Raw genomic sequence first — 16526 nt, 5'->3', positions numbered from 1 at the left:
TAACCTCAGAAACGATTAGCGACCAATTACGAGCATGGAGAAAATTCAAAAGATGGGAAGATGCTACATCAGCGAATGACAACAAATGGAAAATTGAAAAATCGTCTGGGAAATGCTGCTTGAAAGGTATGATCGGAAGTCATTATCGAATAGTGCATAAGCGCAAAAAATCATGAGTATCACCTGGTGAAGCCGGTCGATCGACTCCAAAAGCGTTTTGGTCTCAAGACAATGCTCTGTGTATAGTGGGACCAGAGTGGCGTGGTGTATTACGAACTATTGTTTTTTTTATTATTATTTAATTATTACTTTTTTACTAGTCGTTTCCATCTAACCGACAATTTGTCTTTTCGCATCAATGGAACCCACGCTTGCAGAGTAACACCTCGCCAAGTTCGAAGAAATTAGAAAATAGCTCGATGAATGGTTCAGCTCAAAGGACAAACATATTTTTGGGATGGCATCCATAAATTGCCTGAAAGATGGGCAAGATGTAACAGAATCAAATTGCCAATACTTTGCTAAATACATTTTTTAATTTTCTTGAAAATCAGGTAGTTTTTTTTTTCGAAAAAAAACGGTAATGACATTCCGGTACACCTGATAAATAGAATGAATAACATTTGAATTTAGTTTGGTTATGTATGACGTTTTAATGGAATTGAAGGTTGAATAACGTAATTCAAAATAAAGTCATACTTGTATTAATAGATATTTTCTATGTTGATCAAATTTACTAAATTCGTTTCTTCTTCACTAAATAACTTAATAATATAAAAGCTTCTAACTGATGTGTTGAAAACATTAATGAAGATAAAAGAAACAAAACAAAGTTGATGTGAAATATGATGTATTTCGATATCGAAGTAACATCATCGATATATTGAATTTTAATTATATATTTCTGGTAACATCTATGTACTTTGTATACTCCAAACATGTACAATATTGTCTGCAACAATGACATTGCCCATTCATTACATATTCTTATCAAAAGTATATGCTTATACATTGTCTTTTTAATAGCCACTAGGAGCCATTACATTAATATTGATACATACAAATGTAGCATACCCTACCAAATAGTGTTAGATAACTAATCAGTCATTATATGAGCTATGAAGATTACCCTGTCCTGGTAACATCTCAACTCTCAAATTTCAGGTTATTCTCACTTTTAAAGTAAAAGGAAACATTAACTATACAACCAGCACATAATTCAGTTATTGGGTAGTTAAAATAAATTAAATTAATTCATTCTTATTTTAACAAATACTTCTCGTAAAGGTTGATATTAATTCCCTCGAATTAAACAAAATGTCAAATATATTGAATTGCAAAATGTAGTTCTAATGAATAAAAATCATATACTAGGAAGGAATTAATACTATTTATTTGATATTGTCAAAATAATATAAAATTATATGAGGCATTGAAAACATCTAAGCCCTTAAACTGGCAGTTTTTTACGATATACTTAGTAGCGCAACATCGGAAAATAATGCCCGTCATATTAATGTAAATTGTCTGAAAAAATATCGACTTTTACAGCTTTAAACAAATAAATTAAAAAATATTTGATTTGCCAAAAAAAGCGATATTATACTTATACATTAACAACTGATTTAACACTAATGTAATCAAATACTTTAACAGATTCTGATACTAGCATATAACATTTTTATATTGCTGTAAAATAATATCTTTTGCGGTGCCACTCCCAAAGCAGTAAGTTTCAGGAACTAATATAAATGTCTAAACATATATATGTATATGCAATATATTTTTTTCTATAACAAACTGATAATAAAAATAGCCCACTAACAATACGTCAAAATTAATTATAAGATCTTCTTTGTATAAAATTGATTCATTGTTATGTTACTCATATTGTTGTACAGATTGGAATTTATCGAGATTCTATATATTGGTTACTCATTCGAATTATTTAACCAACACTCCAAGAACTACGTACTTGCGTGTATGTAGTTGCGTATATCTGGGATATTATTACCTTTTATATGACAGTACTTTATAAAGTTTCTCCAATCACTCTCCATTACTCGTTTTATTACTATACTTTATTACTATAATTTAACCATATACCATCCACCTTCATTTCTAAACAGATAGAGCCAGTCAATAATTATTTTATAGATACTAGAGTAATATATGAAGATAAAACCTGCATCTAATTAACTAGGTTTAGTAATTCTGACTTATGATTTAAAAAACAATATTTAAACTTACTTATCTCTAGTCTACTTCCAAGTTCTCTCGCCATTTTCTAATACTTCATATCATTTCAATTTGTGATTACATTTCATCAGATTTATTTTCAGTTCGATACAGTAAAGTCATACATAGAGAAAATTATTTCATACATCAATTACGAATATAGAGATAGATTGAAGCAATATCAAGGCGGTATAAACATCACTACATAGTATAAAACAAAGTCGCCTTTTCTGTCCCTATATCCCTATGGGCGCATAAATCTTTAAAACTACGCAACGGATTTTGATGCGGTTTTTTTCAATAGATAGAGTGATTCAAGAGGAAGGTTTATATGTATAATACATGCATAATATACTAAGGCAACATTGCTAATTTTAGAGGTTTCTAACGTGATATCGTAAATTAACCTATTTTTTTAGGCTTATTTAGCAATTAGCAAAAACGCTGCCTAACCCTACGAGTTAGATCAAATTAATGTATTACAGTATTGTACACCACAAAAAGGTCTACAAAAAAGTCCGCGATGGTATATGTTTATCTTTTAGGGATAACCCACATTAACCATTTTTATTGTTTACTTTTTACGTGAGAAAATGGCTTATTTACGAAGCTATTTTAAACAATACGGCATTAATCCTTATCGAATTAAGTACCTTAAATACAGTGTGCAATTAATATAGATCAATATGGTTCCTTACAGCATGTAAATTAAACAAATATTTTCGGAGATATTACAAATTTAAAATTTGCGTTTAAAAATGTGTAATGTAATAAAAATTGTATGAATTTAGATATTCCAAAGATAGCAGGAAATCTTCATAGTAAGTATAGGGGAAGAGGAATTGTTTTACTCCAAATTTAATGCGTGCAGGCCAAGGGCAGTAATGAATGAACCAAAAATACTGTATCGATTTTAATCATGTTTTCATTGAGTGACATAGGCATATATATTTTATGCCCGTGCAAAGTCGGAGCGGGCCGCTATGTTTTTATATACAACGTTCATATTTTTTCTGTAGTGTATTTAATTTAGTATCAGCATTGCACCCGTGCGAAGCGGGTCGCTAGTAGAAACTAAAGTTTCAAAAATATTTTAAAATTTGGTTCGTGAAATCTTTATTACTTTCTGACATCTTCGGGACATTGATTACTCCACTTCATAGACATTTTCGCCGGATCACAACATTTGTTACTACTGTTTATAATTCAAAATACCAGATTGTTCACGTCTTGTTACGGATGTATTACCAGAAGTGGCTACTAAATTAAACAAAACTACCAAAAAATAATCCTAGAGAAATACCTATCCATATGTAGGAATATGCTAAGGAAAATTCTTACCATTCATTTCTACTATTGCTTATTATAATATTAATGCATTTAACAAATTCATAAATATGTAAATGATTTATTTATATCTTCTGAATTACTTTGTATTGAATTTTACATAAATATTTTATTGTACACTAACCTTACACTAATTATCTTTCAAGATAGTAGAATCTCTTCGAATACAAAAAACGCAATCAAAATAATTTTAATTCTTATATACAACTTTAAAATAACTATTCATTCATAATATGTGTTTAGTTAAAACAGTTTAACAACGTTTCGTAATATACATCAAAATGGTACATCAATAAAGCTTTATTGTTATGATTATTATAAATTATTATGAAGAACTTATGTAATACATTAAAATAACATTTGAATTAAGAGATTAAAACATCAACAAATTAATAATGTCCCGTTTAATAACGCGGATGAAAACCCAGAAAAACTCTGCATCATACAACATATATGCGTCATAGAGTCTCATATCAGTGCATTTATTGGTAATTACTGTTTTTGAGATCTTCAAACGATGAAAATCATTTTAATTCTCACGCAATACTCAAAAAGTGGAATTCCCTCTGTCATAAACAATGTTTAAATCAATTTAATCAAATGGATATGGTTATTTGCTACCGAGTTAAAAGTATTTTTCTGTAAATTTGAATAACTAATGGTATAATTTTAAAATGGTGTTGTCTATATTAAGTCATTCACATAAAAAATATAAATCTGGTACTTCACATTTTGTTTTAGATGAAAAAATAATAAATAAGGGGTTTTAAAAATAAAATTATATATTATGATGTGAAATATACGCACTAAGTAATTTAACAATATGTACCTGTATGTTCTTTATAAGTATACAATATCATTTATAAAATTGATATTCCAGAAAATAACAGAAAGGAAATACATTTTCCATTTAAATTTAATCAATAATTTTTTATAATATTATATATATATATATATATATATATATATATATATATATATATATATATATATATATATATGAAAGTCTCCTCTTTACCAAGACGGGTTTATCTGGACTGGACCTACTTAGCGTGAGCGCCGACGGTCCTCGGCATTAAGCCTACCGAGTGGCGAATGACCAACATAGATCATCCCAGAAGACATCCTGCCTGGTTATTGGCATGGCTGGGATCATTTTCCTTGTCAGATCCTGCACTCTTGCCTCAATCAATCACAAATATGAATTACCTATATATTAATATAATCGCCTTTACCACTGCGCCAACCAAGCTGCCCAGATATTATATTATTTTTAATAATTGTAGGTTGACCAGCGCCTACACCAGAAAATAAACAACTAAAAATACAAGATTGATATTTTATCATCATTTATTATTTAATGTAAATTTGTGTACCAAATCACTAATATTCAATGGTATACAAATCTTTATTCAAAATTTTTATTTATTTCTTTATTCCATTCAACATTCAATTTAAACAATCACTTATTTATTCGTTGATTCTTTATTCAATAAAAAAACAATATTTTAAACAAAAAACTCATTAAGGCAGCTGCTCAGTTTCTTCAAATAATATTATTGTGTCATCTTTCAACACGTTATCTCCTACTTTGAACGGAACACTGGATATTTTACCGTCACGTGCAGCCTTTACGACGTGTTCCATTTTCATAGCGATCAAAACAAAAAGAGAATCTCCCTTTTTGACTTCATCGCCTGCTTTCACCAGCAATTTATCTAATATCCCAGGCATAGGTGCGACGGCTTTATTTGAACTTCCTTTAGTGTCCAAATCCTCATCTGTTAAAAATGATGTAGTTGGTACTGAAAATTGAATTTTTCCAGTCTAAAACATAAAATAACGTTTAGACGTTATAACTACAACACATTACTATTTTTAACTAACATTATCAAACACTGTCAAAATAGTATTATTGCTAAAAATGTTGACACTGCTTTGATGACCATCAATTGAAGTTATTAGTGTTGAGCCGCCTGCCTGCACATTCTCTAAAGATGCAGCAACATTCTTCCATACATTTTCATCACCACACAGTACTTCAAATTGCCCTCTTTCGTTTAAAAATTTGATTTTAATTATGTAATCTGAAATATAATAAACTGTTAACTAAACATATATTATAACCATTGTCAACTATTAAAGAATTATATATTATACATCTATGATACTTAAATCTTCTGAATACCCACCTTTATCAAGAAACTTCAAGAAAACTTCTCTAATATGATGGTGGTTAACGCGGAAATTAGATTCCAATACAAAAGGGTTAAATGTGTCCTCTCTTAATCTAGCTTGCTCATCTTCCTCGGATTGATCTAGAAACATCAAAGCTATGGCTGCTTGAATCAGTTGCGTCTCGCTTGGAACCACTTGTCGAAATAGGGTACTTTCATTATCCTTGATGAAATTAGTATGTACATTACCATCTTGAAATTCTTTATGATTAGCCAGATCTAATAGAAAGTTTACATTAGTCTCTAAACCTGCAACCTAAAGTGATGTATGGTTAGTTTTAATGGACTGGAACTTTCTTTTTTAATCTATATATAGAATATAAGGTTGGGGAAAAAGTAATTTCGGTTCTACTCATCCGGCGAATGTATTCATAAATAATATTAGTCTACGATATATGTTCTGATCTGTTTTAATCGATGATCTTTAGACTCCTTTCTGATAAACAGCTGTAATTTCACCACTGTAGAACTTTTAAGATGTTTTGGCGAAAACAAGTTTCACAAGCGAATTTTACAGAGATTGACAAATGGTAATCGGACGATACAAGATCCGGGCTATATGGTGGATGCATCAAAATTTTCTTACTAATTTTTTTTTTAATACTTACCCTGTTAGTAATGATTTATCTAAAGTTGACCTCATGGAAGACAAACAATCAAGTCTGGTTTAAATCAATTCAATAAAGAACCATTGGTTCATCTTTAACACTGAAATTTGCAGAAACAAAACGGAAAAACAATTGACATTAGCATTCAGCTTAGCACCCATAGCCATAAACACATTTCGAAAATAAAAAAGCAAATTGTATAAGACAAAAACCAAAAGTACCGTCGGAGTTTCCATTTTCAAATAACCATTACGTTCGACTACTTAAAAGAATGACGCTATTTGTATAAATTGCTGTAAACTGTTATCTTTCAAGGCTTACTAGAGATATGAAACATTATGGCCACCTGTTAGAAAACACAGAAATTACTTTTTCTCCAACTATTATACACTGTAATATACACACTGTAATATTATACACACATTGTAATCCAACAGTTTTGTGTTAAGCTTAGCTAAGGCTTCCAGCCGGTCATTGCCCCATACCACCAACTTAGCTATCATTGGATCATAAAATACTGATACTTCATCGCCTTGTCTCACTCCAGTCTCGATACGAACATCATCAGATGGTGTTGGAGTTCTTAAATATTCTAGGGGACCTGCACCCGGTAAAAAGCCTCCTTGAGGATCTTCTGCGTATATTCGGGCTTCAAAGGCGTGGCCTCGCAATGGGATATCCTCTTGTTTTAAGGGTAATTTCTCACCTGATGCCACCCTAATTTGCCATTCCACCAAATCAGTACCTTTAAAAAATAGCTATTCATTAATGTTTCATTTTAGGATCACCTCCGCCACAGAAAAAAAATTTACATATACCCACATAAAAAAGAAGTTTGTAGTTAGTTGTAAACCTTTAATTAGTATCTGTACCAGTGTTTTTGAAAACAAGTTAATTATTAATATATTTTAGGTGGAAATTAATAATAAATATATATATATATATATATATATATATATATATATATATATATATATATATATATATATATATATATATATATATATAATATATATGACTTGTAAAGTACAAGGTCAAGTTCATTTCGGTCAAGAATTTCTAATATGGGCTATCACTATGGTACTAAATATGGGTTAGCCCATATTCAGGTACTAGTACTTAGGTGGCTAAACATATGTTTGTAATGTTTGTTTATTTTTTCAAAATTGTACCAACAAGATCAAAAGTATCAAGAAAAAATAGAAAGTAGAACAAATGGTTAAAGCCATAAAAATGTACCCTAAAATCAACAAAAACTTACAAAGTACTAAGAACGACTTTGCAATGTTTAAGATTGAAAATTGAGCTTACGTCAGAAGAACCGGCTGCCATAATATTAGACAGGGAAACAGTGTTAGGTACACGGTTGAAAAATGTTTTTGTGGAATAGCTGATCTTTGCAGAATGGGATATATGTTGGCAGAGCGTAACTACTTACAAAATCATGGTTAACATGGTTAAGACTATTTCTGAAATGACACAAAGATAAAGCTGTAAAGCTTGTGTGTTTGTAAAGTAAGTGTAACAGAGCGACTCAACTAAATCGAATGTTTTAATTGCCCCACTACCTTCACCAAATCGATTCTAACAATTAATAAAGTGTTGATTTTTAAATAGTTTTTTACTTTTTAACCAAAAACAAAATGGTAGCCCATATTTAGTTACATTCCTCCACTATTTTATCAAAAATAATCAAAATTACAACTCACCCGTAATCATCTCTGTAATGGGATGTTCTACTTGAAGTCGTGTATTCATCTCCATAAAGTGGAATTTGTGTGTCTTTCGATCCAAAATAAATTCAACAGTCCCAGCACCTAGATAACCGACTGCCAAAGCTGCTCTCACGGCTGCAGCTCCAAGTTCGCGTCGTAGATCCCACGATATTCCAGGCTAGTTAAAATATCAATTTTCATTAGCGCGTTTTTGAACGATTACCTCAAAGTAAAAATACTTACTGCCGGAGCTTCCTCAATTATTTTTTGGTGTCTCCTTTGTACAGAACAATCTCGTTCGTACAAGTAAACCGCACTTCCGTAACTATCGGCGAAAACTTGAACCTCAACGTGCCGAGGTTCCTCGACGAATTTTTCCAACAGTACCACCGAATCGGAAAAGGCTTTCTGCGACTCGGTTTTAGCAGATTCCAAAGCTTCTTCGAAGTCATTTTCGGTATACGCTATCCTCATGCCTGAAATACAGAAAAACAAAATATAAATTTGTCTGTTATGTATAAGTTCATCTATCTCAATATTAGGTAACCGCATGTTTTTTTTTGGTTTAAAAAACTTTATTGAGAAGAAATGGTACAATATATGTTGCAAGTTTTTCTCAAGTTTCCGACAACATGGCGATACGGTGTCCAAAGGACTATTCGTCATTCAGTCATTGATCAATATACGCACTTCTTTAGCATTTCAAAACCATGTTCCAGTCAACAATGTATCCTTTACAGCTTTGGCAACGTATGCAAGATGACTTTGGGTATGTTACTCATACAGTAACAGTTACATTAGGTTTTACCATCTCGTAATACACGACACCTTGCTGATCCCACTATATCAAATATCAACAGCAAGACTTTATGACAATGACTATTTCACTTCGATGCCGATGTGGATGGTTCTCCTGGACTAACCCATGACCTTTTGTTCTCATTATTGAGGAAACAAGAAGGTTTGACAGAAAACTCTTCTTTTTTGGCTGGAAAGCAATGAAATCGCGATGTTGAAACGATTCGAAAGGTAATTTTCAGCTATCAATATCAATACCTGGAAACAACATTTATCAATTGCTAAGCTAATTGAAAATTAATTGAGCTGAGTTGTCTGAGCTAAATCTTGGAATAATTCATTGTCTTCTTTAGTAAACTTCGGTAACCTCCGCCTGATTTTACGACGTTGTCGTTTACAAACAATCCAGATGTAGAATCTAACGTACTACAACAGCTATCTTTTATTTGACCCTGGTAGGAACTCTTTTTTTGTAAGGTTAAGAATTTTGTCGTTTTTAGTTTATTTGTTCTTGTACTGTTCGTATTTTGATTATAAATGGTAGGCAGTATAAATCATCGATTTGTGAATATTTTCAAAAAAACTACTATAACACTTTTAATCTGAACAGACATATAAGTACATTCCATCTAGATGTATATCCATTTCCTTTTTATTTTTATTTTATTTTTATTGGATTCTATACCAAATTATAGTATCAATATTATTCTATACCAAAGTAAAAGTACAGATATGACCCGATGTCCTTTATGTGAGTATGCCTCATTAAAATCACAGCTCATTATGTCATTCCACAATATTTAGATTTGACTCGGTTATTGAAGATTTTTAAGGTGAGGGGTTCCTATTTTGGTAGAAATATTACTACTTCCAAATTTGATCGTAATCGATCAGGAATTCATAAGAGTGTATCAAAGGGTGAGAGATGAAATTTATTAAAATCAGATAAAAATATTATTGCAACCAAACTAGCTGCTAAAATTAGCAATCGTTAATCTGCAGACTCTGTGCGTTCGGGTATAATCGGGTTCGGGTGTACTCATGGCCGATCAATTTTTTTGCCATGTCGGCCTTTACGATGCAGCATCCAAGAGAAGTAAATCGTTGAGGTTAGACTTCTGGTAATAAAAGTTGTCTGCTGTTTCATAATTTTTTTCTATGTTCATTATTGGATATTGCATGTTTACTAGTGGGTATTAGATTATTGATTGAATATTAATCATGTTTTGAAGATGCAAATAAGGATATTTTTAAATTAACTACTTGGTTATTTGATTTTTAATTAAAAAGTGTGATAATTTTATAGAAGAATGTTGATGAACAATTTTGTTAGAATATTTGTGTTTATGTTCATATCAGTTATGAACTAATTTACTTGTAAAAATAACTTATTGATACTGACTAAATTAGTAGAATTAAATATAAGTTAATATATGCTATATAAAATTAAAACAGTGAATTTGAATGTGATGGCAAAAGCAACATCTTAATCTGATTTTATTTAAATGTTTTTGATTTAGACATCGACATGAAGAATAAATTTATCAAATTGTAAACATGAATGGAAGTATATTAAAGTAATATGTACGTTGACTTGATTGTTATTTTAACTAAAGAATGATATATACACTTTTTATAGTTCACAAGGGTAGAATTATAAAAGTAAATGAATAACAAGAATAAAAACACGTATCAAATTGTAAATTTTTATTGGGATTTTACAAATATTCATAGAAAGTTTTATAGTAATCTGCAAAAAATTATGGAAACGAACAAGTTATTTTCACTTTAGTTGTTAGAATGAATCTACGAATCCTTTTAGTTGTATCTAATCTATAAAAGTAATTAAATGATTAGTCAAGACATCACTGGACAAAACATGAACTCATTACCTATTTTATTTTAAACAGAAAGACTCTTTGTTCCACTTTTCTACCTTTAGAGTAGTAGCTGTTAGGTCATTAGGGTATCATTAATAATTCATATTATGTGTTTTTATGAAACAATTTGTCAACTCTTGTCAGAATATTTATCCTTGGAGTATTATTCCTCTACCACTCTAGCATTCTGGAAAATCCTATCAGCAGTTAGACCTGCAGTCAATTGATTTTTGTATTTATTCTCTTCGGCTTTTGTCCATTTTTATAACAAATCTCATATTAATGCCCTGCATGTATCTCAGTATATTCAGACGATACTTTACCTAAAATAGATGTTATTACTAACACATATAACGATTAAAATATACTTCTAATTTTTACCAGTCAATGCAATTTTTGTTATTATTCTTGACGGACAAACTCCATTAATGAATTGACTACCTCTAGCTGGTACTGCAGATGTGTTTTCATAATGTTAGTTGAAACAAAGGATTATACCAAGGAATGTTTTCTCGCGGAATTGACACACTAAATTTTCTCTATAAATGTAATATTTATTTTAATAAATTTATTCAAGATAATTTAAATAAAATCAATCAAAAATAAAAGGACTTACTTTTGGGCTTATATTTTTAAAACCAATTGTTATGGCTTTTATTATTAAAAATATGCTCAGCGATCTACCCCACTCGCAGGCAGCGTCAAAAATGGCGATCATTTTCGATTGCAAAACCCGATTTTACCCGAACGCACAGGGTCTACAGTTTAACGATATGATAATACTAATTAACGATATGTTTAATGATACTTTAAAGAAGATTTTATGCCAATCATAATAAATAAAGAACAATATCAAATGTTACAAGAATATAGCCATGAATGTATACGTGTATATTCTGCACACAAGCTAATATGTATCGATTTGAATTGCATTCCTTGCTTTTGTTGAATGAATTGGGAGACCTGTTTCCATGTTGTTTTTGCATATTGAAGAGATTGGATGAGAAAGCAATGAAAGTATTTTTAGTGCAGTGCAAGATATATTACTGAGTATTTTTAAAGATTAATGGATGTTTGTGTTTTTATATATTATATTGATAAATAAATTATATTTGTTACCTTACACATGTTTTATTTTCTCTTCTTTGTAAAATTAAATATGTGTATAAAAAGTTAAATAACTTATACATAATATATAAGCATAAAATAAAAGACAGTAAACTTACTTAAATTTGAACTTGAGGTTCAAGTGAGATTTTAGGTTAATTTGTGAATTCCAGAATATATATTATACTCTTCAAGTAAACGAATAATTTACTTATTTTGTTGTATGTTTATTGTTGTAGGTTTTAAATCTTGATGAATAATTACAAATTGTTTTGTTTTCTCTCTCAGGCTCTTCATATTACAGTTTTTATATTATTCTATGATTCTATTATTCTATATAGATTCTATGATATTAGGTGAACTTGTGAATTCAAGACAATTTATTCTATTTATATTATATTCTTTAAATATGCGTATAATTTTCAACATCTGACAACGTGGCAAATACAATTCATTGTGCGCATGCGGTGAATCTCCAGAACTAGACTTTTGTCACTGAGTATTATAATAAGACTAAATATAAATTGTTCTTTTATGTAGAAAAATGTGAAAACCATCTAATATAATTGTTAGGTAAGATTTCTTAACAGTTGTTTACATATATATCATACTTCGCATTTTTACCAATAGATATATCTAATCAAGATACATACAATCACCTAATGATGTAAAAAAAACATTTACTTTACCTTTTCCTCCTCCTCCTCTGACAGCTTTTATCATAACAGGAAATCCAATTTTTCGAGCTTGTTCTTTCAGATGTTCGATGGTTTGGTCTTCACCATGATAACCTTCGATGATAGGCACACCCGCTTTGGACATTATTTGTTTGGAAGTACTAAAAAATGTTGTTTTCTGAAAGCACGCTCTGATTTCTTTATCTCCGGGATTTTACCTTTTTATTCCCATATCTCTAATAGCCGCTGCTGGAGGACCGATAAATATTAATGATTCTTTTTGACAGTTTTCGGCGAATTCAACATTTTCAGAAAGGAAGCCATATCCAGGATGGATCGCTTGACAATGAGATTGTTTTGCAATTTCTAAAATTCTATCGCCTCTTAAGTAACTTTGTGACGATGGTGAAGGACCAATATTGAATGCTTCGGATGCCTGAGAAAGAAGCGTATGAATGGGCCTAACTATTGCATTGTTTGTACAAAAAATCATAGTTATCGTAAATTAATTCATTCTAAATATGTTATCATATATATAGCCATCATACAACGATTCTAAAATAAAGTTTACTTTGTTTAAAATCAAGTGATACAACGCTATATTTTTATAGACCTAATAACGAATGTAATTCAACGTTTTTGTGTGAAGTACTTCGAAAAAGTGTTAGTGCATCCCAATGTACTCAATCAGCTAAATACGCGAAGTGACAGTGAAGTGCGTGGACTAAAATCTCTAACACCGTCCGATCTGATTATTGGACACATATAGACTTCAGAATAATCTTTAGAATAAGACTAATTAATTAAAATAGTATTTTATGCAGGAGATCACTTAATGAAGTAATTTTAGACATGCCATGTATTTATAATAAAAACATAACAAATACTTATTGCCCCTGGGTAGATTATGGAACTACTAAGAGTAATCAAACATTTTTATGTAACTTGGAAAGTATAAATGTCATTTTAAGTCTTGCAAAGTGGATCGTTCTTTCGACACGGTATAGTCATGTTGCCAGAAATAAAAAAAATATATTGTAGAGAATGATAGAAAATATTTTGGTTAATATATATTGTATTTTTCAATTTTTTGCGATTTGTAAAAAAATGAAGTATGTATTCATTATAAAGTCTTCCTACTAGATAAAACTGTTGAAAAGGAATATTATTTAATTATTATGTGTGGTTTTTTTTTATTTCAATAGTAAATATTTTAAGAAAATGTAAATATCTTACCATTGACACATGTAAAGAATTTTTATCAGCGTCGCTGTACAGAGCGACTGTTTTAATGCCCATCTTCTTAGCAGTACGAATAACCCTACAAGCAATTTCTCCCCTATTTGCTATCAAAATTTTATCTATTCGTTTAATAGTACTTTTCCATCTCACCAAACTAGGGTATATTGTATTGCTAAAAATTTAAACAAAATTATCCTATTATTAAAAAGCTAATAATCATTATATAAAATAATATATTTATGTATGTGATGACTAAGCAATGCAGAGGTCATTTCAGAATGTTTACCCAGTTTTGTTACAGACATGAGAAATTAATCCACGTTATACATTATTTAAATACATAAAAATAGTCATGAACATTCTTGGTGGTATGTCGAACTAACCAAAATAATTATATATAAAATACACTTTAAAATATTAAATATAAACTTAAAATACTTTAACATCTTTCATTTAGCATCTAAAAATATAGCATCTTTCATAAAAAAAATTTATAAAATAAGACAACCCACAGCGCCATCTAATATTAGTTAATAAAACTTTTATTTAAACATATGTTACCACAACTACACCTAATAACAAACAGAATAAAGTACAATTTCATAATATGTTTTTAGTCTACATTAATAATGAGCTATAGGTATTTCCATTAAGTAAAACATTATTCAATTAAAAATAATAAATATCGAATAAATCGAAACATCTTAAAAATTTAGATTAATTTGCATATTAATTTATTAACCTGTATTACTTTTTTAAAACATTGACTTTTGACGTCAGTCGTCTTGACCCATTAGATTATTATCAAGCATTATCCCTACAAACAAGATAAATGAATGTAATTAAAATTACAATGTTTAGATTAATGTAAACACCTATTATAATTTAAAAAATTATGTATATATCATTAAATATTTCAAATGCCAGAATTTTTTTTATTTTCGATTTTATCAAACCGGTTTATTTATTGACGTTAACTTACCGAGTTATAATAATCGTTAAATGTCTATACATTTTGCTAGTTTAACAAAACAAGGCAATAAAAATAACAAATTTCTACTTATTTCAACAACGTATCTATGTTTACTGACAAAAAATATTATGTATTGGGACATATGAATTAACAAAAGCGATAATATACGTTAGTATAGAGGATTATTTTATAGTTTAATTTGGTACAAAATATTTTGAAATAACTTTGACAATGATTAATATATTACAATAAGGATATTATCATCGGATGACCTCGTTTTCATTACTTAAGCCTTACTTTGTATATTTAGTTGCATATTATAAAAACAATTTATCAGATTTAATACAATGCTGACGATATGTTTATCTCTTTTCCATATAATATTAATAATTCAAATATGAATTAGCTACTATTTAAATTAAAATATGTTATTTTTAACATGAACTTCTAAAATATTTTGTTTTGTTGTAATAGTATAATTTAATATAACTTAAACTCTATAATCTTCCTATGTATATCATTTTTATCCGGAATATACAGTATAAAGTACGAATTAATAGAAGTGCCAAAAACAATATTGGGCTAGTTTAAAATTGTAAATCAAATTGTTATTTCTGAATATTGGGCAAGTTTCAGATTGTAAATGTTCCTACATTTATTTTCCTTCCTACAGCTTGTAAGAAGAACCACCTTTAAAATTGTGGATTGAAGCTTCAGACTAGTGTTAGGCTTAATCGATTACTCTTCAGTATAAACGGTTGCATGATAATAATAATAAATTATATTGCATGCCATACTAGAATCCAATCCTAAATTTTAATTTTATATTCATATAAAATTTACAAAATTCCATTTATACATGATTAAGTCCAGACGCAAAATGGTACGGAGATTGCTGAGGTGACGAAGTGAAGGTGACCAGGAGTATACGCATGATAAATCTGCCTGACGCCAAAACCGCGCAAATACAATTATAATCACAAAACACCGAGGAAATAGAAAGTATATCTCCCATATATTACCTGTGAACAAGTTTAGCGTTCATTTGCCACCAGAGGGCGCGTCTGAGAGTCTGCGATATGTGTAGCGGGAAATTTAAAACATTTTATTGATAATAATAGCAGTAACAAAAATGCAAGAAAAGTTTTAAAATATATTTTATTTAAATATATGTAAAATTTATATTGCAAATATTATTTCAGAAGAGAATTCTTAGAATTTTTTGTTTAATGACAATATATTATACTAACAATGTATTAAAACGTAATATAACAGATTAACACAAAACTTATACTTTTAAATATACAAAGTTTAATAAACTATTGAATATGGAACATTTTATATTATCTTAAATATAACTCGGCCAAATACAGAGTACAGTACAAGATATATGTTGAAGACTAGTTATTTTGAAATGTCTTGCTTATAACAGTTGATCATTTTGAAAAATACAGGTATTTGGTAATACAAAATATTGGACAGAGTGCTTGTTAAGTTTTGTGCATAATCTGGGAATTAAATAGAACAGAAGATATCATTTACCAACAAAGTAAAAAGTCCCTGGCTTTGTCAAATTACATCTATCAAACTGCCGGGCTTTTATAACTTCACTGTTCAACTTACATTTCCTAACATATTTGGATCAATGTTTTCATTCTTCTATGCCACAGCTAAAATGGAGGTTTGTTATATTTTACAAATCAG

General features: G+C 29.5%; 1 protein-coding gene across 3 annotated transcripts; it reads right to left on the bottom strand.

Moving 5' to 3' along the window:
• Positions 1 to 5051: 5051 nt before the first annotated feature.
• Mccc1 (Methylcrotonoyl-CoA carboxylase 1) lies at positions 5052 to 14988 on the bottom strand. 3 transcript variants are annotated; one of them, XM_076398005.1, is made up of 10 exons: positions 14832 to 14988; positions 13844 to 14021; positions 12826 to 13043; positions 12620 to 12768; positions 8389 to 8621; positions 8140 to 8323; positions 6853 to 7175; positions 5778 to 6078; positions 5473 to 5672; positions 5052 to 5412 (listed from the first exon to the last, which is right to left on the bottom strand). In XM_076398005.1, exons 1-10 carry the CDS (start codon positions 14861 to 14863, stop codon positions 5110 to 5112), a joined length of 2121 nt encoding a protein of 706 aa, XP_076254120.1. In that variant the 5' UTR covers positions 14864 to 14988; the 3' UTR covers positions 5052 to 5109. The 3 variants fall into 3 exon arrangements, with proteins under 3 accessions (XP_076254120.1, XP_076254122.1, XP_076254121.1); XM_076398007.1 differs by having other exon boundaries at positions 5052 to 5188; positions 5485 to 5672; XM_076398006.1 differs by lacking the exon at positions 14832 to 14988 and adding an exon at positions 14136 to 14268.
• Between the last annotated feature and the right edge of the window lie 1538 nt (positions 14989 to 16526).

The sequence above is a fragment of the Rhynchophorus ferrugineus genome, unplaced genomic scaffold (genome assembly GCF_030347505.1).
Source record: "Rhynchophorus ferrugineus isolate W39M unplaced genomic scaffold, kcgeb_rfMv2 rfM3, whole genome shotgun sequence".
In the NCBI taxonomy this organism is placed as follows: domain Eukaryota; kingdom Metazoa; phylum Arthropoda; class Insecta; order Coleoptera; family Curculionidae; genus Rhynchophorus; species Rhynchophorus ferrugineus.
Note: the sequence above shows the minus strand (reverse complement) of the source record. Positions and strands in the feature narration are given on the sequence as shown.

Excerpts from the sequence above, each read along its gene's own strand:
- Mccc1 (XM_076398005.1), bottom strand. The coding sequence starts at position 14,863 with ATGTATAGACATTTAACGATTATTATAACTCG. Across the intron at positions 8,622-12,619 it reads CAGAGGAGGAGGAGGAAAAG|GCATGAGGATAGCGTATACC; the intron begins GTAAAGTAAATG and ends TCTGTATTTCAG. Across the intron at positions 6,079-6,852 it reads CAAAACTGTTGGATTACAAT|GTTGCAGGTTTAGAGACTAA; the intron begins GTGTGTATAATA and ends ACATCACTTTAG.